Consider the following 8,550-nt stretch of genomic DNA (forward strand, 5'->3'; position numbering starts at 1 on the left):
GCATTGTTTTAATATTTCTTGTTTGGTTTAATTTTTTTTAAAACCATATAACATTAGATGTTCTAATTGGTGATTTCAGTGAGTTATGTTTTTGGTTAGGCCTGGTTAATGACAAAATTTCAAAAGATACTATTTTCTTTACGTGACATATATGTCACTAATTTTTTCCGACATTGGTATAACATGGATAAAGATTTAGACCCCAAATAACCATAATTTTGAAATATAATTCTGTTCTATGTAAATTTAGATTCAAAAGCTAAGATCCTTATAACAAATCTTTTTCTTAAGTTGAAAAAATCGAAAGCAAACGGAATATCCCGATCTACAGGCATGTCCACATTTAGCACGTGCTAATTCACTTAGCGTGATCCTTAGCACGTTTACTATAAATTAAGAGAACACAAGCTGGGAAAAGCAGAAGCCTATTACGTGTGGTTTGTGTATATCTCAATCTGAAAATCTCAGATCAGATTGCTAAATTTTGTTCGTTGGTTTTTTTTTTTTTTATTTTTTTTTTTGAAAAAAATGCATATAATGAGTTCACCAATGTGCGACCATTGCAATATGGGAAAAGCCGTTGTTTATTGTAAGACACATTTGGCTAGGATTTGTTCTCAATGTGACCGGAAGTTACACCACTATGTGACTATGGATAGTCCCGATCACTCGCGGCTTCTGTTGTGCGAAAAATGCGTTTCGCAGGCCGCAGATGTCCAGTGCCTTGAGCAAGGATTGTGCCTATGCCAAACATGCGTTCCAAACGCCACCGTCACCTCACGTTTTCCTTTTTGTAATGTTTCTAATAATCATTCTGGTTATAGTTTTCCACGAGATCTCGATCTTGATTCTTTTTCCTCCTCTTTGTCATCTTCTTTAACTGATCTCAGTTGGGGATATCACTTTGTTCCATTATCTCCCAAAAATGGGGACTCATCATCATCTTCCTCTGTCATTTTTCAAAATTTTGATAATCATACAAAGAATAATAGTGATCAACGAGGGCAAATGCTTCAGCCCGATTATATGGACAATTCTAAGGTATATTCTTATGGTTAGTTTAGATGTGTCTGGGATTATATTATTATGATGATACATTTGTGTTCTTATTTTGACGTGTCACTCTACGCAGGATTTTTCATATTCAGGTTTGGAAGGTTACGAAACTAAAGATATAGAGAATGTTTGGTTGAACAATTTTGATGACAACAAGGGAGTACTATTAGACCAAAAAGAATATCTTTACAGGGAAGAATTGATCCTAACCGATCAACTAATCGATGCAATAATGAAACACAATGATGAAATCACAACCGAGGTAGTAGCAAACATCAACATAAATCTATCGCAAATTGATGTTTTGATTAATTATCTTTCTCTACTTTTTTGGTTAAAGATTATATTGGCTTCATCATCGGGTATGTCATAGGTTATACATACAGATTACAACATTGAAGCTTTGGGTAATGCAAGTTGCGAAGATTCCAACACGAATCAAATGATTCAATCAAAGGCAAAGGAGGAGACCAATAATAATGTTGGAATATTATTCCCTAACGCTCATATTCATGATGAGTGTCGACCATCGCAGTTGATTCTGACTGATGTCGATGAGATGTTACCATGGGATGATCAATTACTTGAATCTCCTATATACACACCCCAGTATCGATTAGAGGCAAAGAAGAGATATCTTGAAAAGAAAAAGAAACGCAAGTAGGTATTATTTTATTATTTCATGAGATATATTGCATTTAACGTATAGATAACACCAAAAGAAAAATTATACGTACAATATTAAGGTTATATTGAATGCATGCAGGTTTGGGAAGAAAATTAGATATGAATCTCGAAAGTCTTCAGCTGATACGAAGAAACGACTGAAAGGAAGATTTACAAAAGCTGATGCAGAATATGATTATGACCCACGAGCCAATAATACTACCAAAGAGGTTTATAAAACCAAGACCTAATTAAAAAGTTGATCAAAGAGGCTAATAAACGAAGACCTAATAAAAAGATGCGTGCAACCATATGATCGATCATCTTCGTTATGGCTCCATGATGTGTTTAGACTCTCTTTTTTTATTGCCCAGAAAATTAGTTATAGTACGACGACGTACGCTTTTTTTAATTTTGATAGAGAGGTCAAACACTTACATTATTAAAAGAGACTTTTTTTTGGCAGGGGGGAGCTTTTATTATTATGGTATTAATGTTTTGATAAACAATAATACATTTCAATTCTAGCTAGAGAACTTTTTTTCAACCTAAGTGTCCGTCCATGTATATGTAAGGAAAAGGAAGGCTCGCTTTTGCCTCAGAGACTTTGATATGACAGTCAAAGAGAAAAAAATGATTAGTCTCCAAGAAGCAGAACATAGTGTAGGTGTTTGCTCATAGCAATTTTTAATAGAAGTTCTTCACCGATTTAATGATGTTTCCCCTAATGTCCAAATGATTGGTAATTCTTTTTAACTAGGTTACAATTACGCGGGATAAAATAAATATATTATTGTTTATCAAAACTTTCCAAAAATAACAGTTTTTTAAAAAAATATTTTAACATACAACATATTGACGAAAAATACTTAAATATCCACAAATGTTTTTGTTATCCTAATTTATAAATCACAATCCCAAATTTACAATATTTCTTAAGAAAATGAAAACTTTTCAAAAATAGCAGTTTTTAAGAAAATTATTTAAAAATACAAAATATTGATAAACAAATCTTAAAGAATACTCATTTATCCACAAATATTCTTGTTATCCTATTTTATATATCAGAATCCCAAATCTACAATATTTCTCAAGAAAATGAAATTTTTTCAAAAATAGCAATTTTTAAAAAAATTATTTAAAAATACAAAATATTGATGAAAAATTCTTAAAGAATACTCATCTATCCCCAAGTATTCTTGTTATCCTAATTTATAAATCACAAACTCAAATCTACAATATTTCCCAGAAAATTAAAACCTTCCAAAAATAACAGTTTTTAAGAAAATTATTTAAAAATACAACCTATTGATGAACATTTCTTAAAGAATACTAATCTATCCACAAATATTCTTGTTATCCTAATTTATAAATCACAATCTCAAATCTACAATATTTTTCAAGTAAATGAAAACTTTCCAAAAATAGCAGGTTTTAAGAAAATTATTTAAAAATATAACATATTGATGAAAAAATCTTAAAGAATACTCATCTATCCACAAATATTTTTGTTATCCTAATTTATAAATCACAAACCCAAATCTACAGTATTTCTCAAGAAAATGAAAACTTTCCAAAAATGATAGTTTTTAAGAAAATTATTTAAAAATACAAATATTGATGAAAAATTCTTAAAGAATACTCATCTATTCACAAATATTCTTGTTATCCTAATTTATAAATCACAATCTCAAATCTACAATATTTCTTAAGAAAATGAAAACTTTCCAAAAATAACAGTTTTTAAGAAAATTATTTAACAATACAACATATTGATGAAAAATTCTTAAAGAATACTCATCTATCCACAAGTATTCTTGTTATCCTAATTTATTAATCATAAACCCAAATCTACAATATTTCTCACAAAAATGAAAACTTCCCAAAAATAGCACTTTTTGAGAAAGTTATTTAAAAATACAACATATTGATGAAAAAATCGTAAATAATACTCATCTATCCACAAATAATCTTGTTATCCTAATTTATATATCACAATCCCAATTCTATAATATTTCTCAAGAAAATGAAAACTTTCTAAAAATAGCAATTTCTAAGAAAATTATTTAAAAATACAACCTATTGGTGAAAAATTCTTAAACAATACTCATCTATCCATAAAATATTCTGTTTATCCTAATTTATAAATCACAAACCCAAATTTACAATATTTCTCAAGAAAATGAAAACTTTTCAAAAATAGCAGTTTTAAAGAGAATTATTTAAAAATACAATCTACTGATGAATAATTCTTAAAGAACACTCATCTATCCACAAATATTCTTGTTATCCTAATTTATAAATCAGAATCCCAAATCTACAATATTTCTCAAGAAAATGAAAACTTTCCAAAAATAGCAGTCTTTAAGAAAATTATTTAAAAATACAATCTATTGATGAATAATTCTTAAAGAATATTCATCTATCCACAAATAATCTTGTTATCCTAATTTAAAAATCACAATCCAATATTTCTCAAGAAAATGAAAACTTTCCAAAAATAGCAGTTTTAAAGAAAATTATTTAAAAATACAACCTATTGATGAAAAATTCTTAAAGAATACTCATCTATCCACAAGTATTCTTGTTATCCTAACTTATAAATCACAAACCCAAATCTACCATACTTCTCAAAAAAATGAAAACTTTCCAAAAATAGTTGTTTTTAAGAAAATTATATTAAAATACAATCTATTGATGAATAATTTTTAAAGAATACTCATCTATCCACAAATATTCTTTTTATCCTAATTTATAAATCACAATCCCAAATCTACAATATTTCTCAAGAAAATAAAAACTTTCCTAAAATAACCGTTTTTTTAAAAAATATTTAAAAATACAACTTATCGATGAAAAATTCTTATAGAATACTCATCTATGCACAAATATTCTTGTTATCCTAATTTATAAATCACAATCTCAAATCTACAATATTTATAAAAAAATGAAAACTTTCCAAAAATAGCAATTTTTAAGAAAATTATTTAAAAATACAACCTATTGATGAAAAATTCTTATAGAATAATCATCTATCCACAAATATTCTTGTTATTCTAATTTCTAAATCACAATCTCAAATCTACAATATTTCTCAAAAAACTGAAAACTTTCCAAAAATGGCAGTTTTTAAGAAAATTATTTAAAAATACAACATATTGATGAAAAATTCTTAAAGAATACTCATCTATCCAAAAGTATTCTTGTTATCCTAATTTATAAATCAAAATCCCAAATCTTCAATATTTCTCAAAAAACTGAAAACTTTCCAAAAATGAAAGTTTTTAAGAAAATTATTTAAAAATACAACCTATTGATGAAAAATTCTTAAAGAATACTCATCTATCCATTAGTATTCTTGTTATCCTAATTTATAAATCAGAATCTCAAATCTACAATATTTCTCAAGAAAATAAAAACTTTCCAAAAATAGCAGTTTTTAAGAAAATTATTTAAAAATACAACCTTTTGATGAAAAATTCTTAAAAAATACTCATCTATCCACAAGTATTCTTGTTATCCTAATTTATAAATCACAAACCCAAATCTACAATATTTCTAAAAAAAATGAAAACTTTCCAAAAATAGCAGTTTTTAAGAAAAATATTTAAAAATACAATCTATTGATGAATAATTCTTAAAGAATATTCATCTATCCACAAATAATCTTGTTATCCTAATTTAAAAATCACAATCCTAAATCTACAATATTTCTCAAGAAAATGAAATATTTCCAAAAATAACAGTTTTAAAGAAAATTATTTAAAAATACAACCTATTGATGAAAAATTCTTAAAGAATACTATCTATCCACAAATATTCTTGTTATCCTAATTTAAAAATCACATTCAGAAATCTACAATATTTTTCAAGAAAATAAAAACTTTCTCCAAAATAGCAGTGTTTAAGAAAATTATTTAAAAATACAACCTGTTGATACAAAATTCTTAAAAAATAATCATCTATCAACAAATATTCTTGTTATCCTAATTTATAAATCACAATCCCAAATCTACAATATTTCTCAAGAAAATGAAAACTTTCCAAAAATAGCAATTTTTAAGAAAATTATTTAAAAATACAACCATTTGATGAAAAATTCATAAAGAATACTCATCATCCACAAGTATTCTTGTTATCCTAATTTATAAATCACAAACCAAAATCTACAATATTTCTAAAAAAAATGAAAACTTTCCAAAAATAGCAGTTTTTAAGAAAAATATTTAAAAATACAATCTATTGATGAATAATTCTTAAAGAATATTCATCTATCCACAAATAATCTTGTTATCCTAATTTAAAAATCACAATCCTAAATATACAATATTTCTCAAGAAAATGAAAATTTTCCAAAAATATCAGTTTTAAAGAAAATTATTTAAAAATACAACCTATTGATGAAAAATTCTTAAAGAATACTATCTATCCACAAATATTCTTGTTATCCTAATTTAAAAATCACATTCAGAAATCTACAATATTTCTCAAGAAAATAAAAACTTTCTCCAAAATAAGAGTGTTTAAGAAAATTATTTAAAAATACAACCTATTGATACAAAATTCTTAAAAAATAATCATCTATCCACAAATATTCTTGTTATCCTAATTTATAAATCACAATCCCAAATCTACAATATTTCTCAAGAAAATGAAAACTTTCCATAAATAGCAATTTTTAAGAAAATTATTTAAAAATACAGCCGATAGGTGAAAAATTCATAAAGAATACTCATCTATCCACAAGTATTCTTGTTATCCTAATTTATAAATCACAAACCCAAATCTACAATATTTTCTCGAAAAAATAAAAACTTTCCAAAAATAGCAGTTTTTAAGAAAATTATTTAAAAATACAATCTATTGATGAATAATTCTTAAAGAATACTCATATATCCACAAATATTCTTGTTATCCTAATTTAAAAATCACAAACCCAAATCTACAATATTTCTCAAAAAAATGAAAACTTTCCAAAAATAGCAGTTTTTAAAAAAATTATTTTAAATACAACCTATAGATGAAAAATTCTTAAAAAATACTCATCTATCCACAAATATTCATGTTATCCTAATTTAAAAATCACAATCCCAAATCTACAACATTTCTCAAGAAAATGAAAACTTTCCAAAAATAGCAGTTTTTAAGAAAATTATTTTAAAATACAACATATTGATGAAAAATTCTTTAAGAATACTCATCTATCCACAAGTATTCTTGTTATACTAATTTGTAAATCACAAACCCAAATCTACAATATTTCTCAAAAAAATGAAAACTTTCCAAAAATAGCTGTTTTTAAGAAAATTATTTTAAAATACAATCTATTGATGAATAATTCTTAAAGAATACTCATCTATCCAAAAATATTCTTGTTATCCTAATTAAAAAATCACAATCCCAAATCTACAATATTTCTCAAGAAAATGAAAACTTTCCCAAAATAGCAGTTTTTAAGAAAATTATTTAAAAATACAACCTATTGATGAAAAATTCTTAAAAAATACTCATATATCCACAAATATTCTTGTTATCCTAATTTATAAATTAAAATCCCAAATCTACAATATTTCTCAAAAAAATACTTTCCAAAAATAGTAGTTTTTAAGAAAATTATTTAAAAATACAACCTATTGATGAAAAATTCATAAAGAATACTCATATATCCACAAATATTCTTGTTATCCTAATTTATAAATAACAATCCCAAATCTACAATATTTCTCAAGAAAATAAAAACTTTCCCAAAATAGCAGTTTTTAAGAAAATTATTTAAAAATACAACCTATTGATGAAATTTTTTTAAACAATACTCATCTATCCACAAATATTCATGTTATCCTAATTTAAAAATCACAATCCCAAATCTACAATATTTATCAAGAAAATGAAAGCTTCCCAAAAATAGCAGTTTTTCTGAAAATTATTTAAAAATACAACCTATTGATGAAAAATTCTTAAAGAATACTCATCTATCCACAAGTATTCTTGTTATCCTAATATATAAATCACAAACCCAAATCTACAATATTTCTCAAAAAAATGAAAACTTTCCAAAAATAGCCATTTTTAAGAAAATTACTTAAAAATACAATCTATTGATGAATAAATTTTAAAGAATACTCATCTATCCACAAATATTCTTGTTATCCTAATTTATAATTCACAATCCCAAATCTACAATATTTCTCAAAAAACTGAAAACTTTCCAAAAATGGCAGTTTTTAAGAAAATTATTTAAAAATACAATATAATGATGAAAAATTCTTAAAGAATATTCATCTATCCACAAATATTCTTGTTATCCTAATTTATAAATCACAATCCCAAATCTACAATATTTCTCAAAAAACTGAAAACTTTCCAAAAATGGCAGTTTTTAAGAAAATTATTTAAAAATACAGCCTATTGATGAAAAATTCTTAAAGTATACTCATCTATCCACAAGTATTCTTGTTATCCTAATTTATAAATCAGAATCTCAAATCTACAATATTTCTTAAGAAAATAAAAACTTTCCAAAAATACCAGTTTTTAAGAAAATTATTTAAAAATACAATCTGTTGATGAAAAATTCATAAACAATACTCATCTATCCACAAGTATTCTTGTTATCCTAATTTATAAATCATAAACCCAAATCTACAATATTTTCTCAAAAAAATGAAAACTTTCCAAAAATAGCAGTTTTTAAGAAAATTATTTAAAAATACAATCTATTGATGAATAATTCTTAAAGAATACTCATATATCCACAAATATTCTTGCTATCCTAATTTATAAATCACAATCCCAAATCTACAATATTTATCAAGAAAATGAAAACTT

At 25.0% G+C, this 8,550-nt stretch overlaps 1 protein-coding gene across 2 annotated transcripts; it reads left to right on the forward strand.

Annotated features, from left to right (window-relative positions):
- Nucleotides 1-205: 205 nt before the first annotated feature.
- LOC103843611 (putative zinc finger protein CONSTANS-LIKE 11) lies at nt 206-2,333 on the forward strand. 2 transcript variants are annotated; one of them, XM_009120348.3, is made up of 4 exons: nt 206-1,041; nt 1,133-1,318; nt 1,430-1,716; nt 1,823-2,333. In XM_009120348.3, the coding sequence occupies exons 1-4, from the start codon at nt 529-531 to the stop codon at nt 1,971-1,973; spliced, it is 1,137 nt and encodes a 378-aa protein (XP_009118596.3). In that variant the 5' UTR covers nt 206-528; the 3' UTR covers nt 1,974-2,333. The 2 variants fall into 2 exon arrangements, with proteins under 2 accessions (XP_009118596.3, XP_033135613.1); XM_033279722.1 differs by having other exon boundaries at nt 1,430-1,720; nt 1,823-1,902.
- The last annotated feature ends 6,217 nt before the right edge of the window (nt 2,334-8,550 follow it).

The sequence above is a fragment of the Brassica rapa genome, chromosome A09 (assembly GCF_000309985.2).
Source record: "Brassica rapa cultivar Chiifu-401-42 chromosome A09, CAAS_Brap_v3.01, whole genome shotgun sequence".
Taxonomy (NCBI): domain Eukaryota; kingdom Viridiplantae; phylum Streptophyta; class Magnoliopsida; order Brassicales; family Brassicaceae; genus Brassica; species Brassica rapa.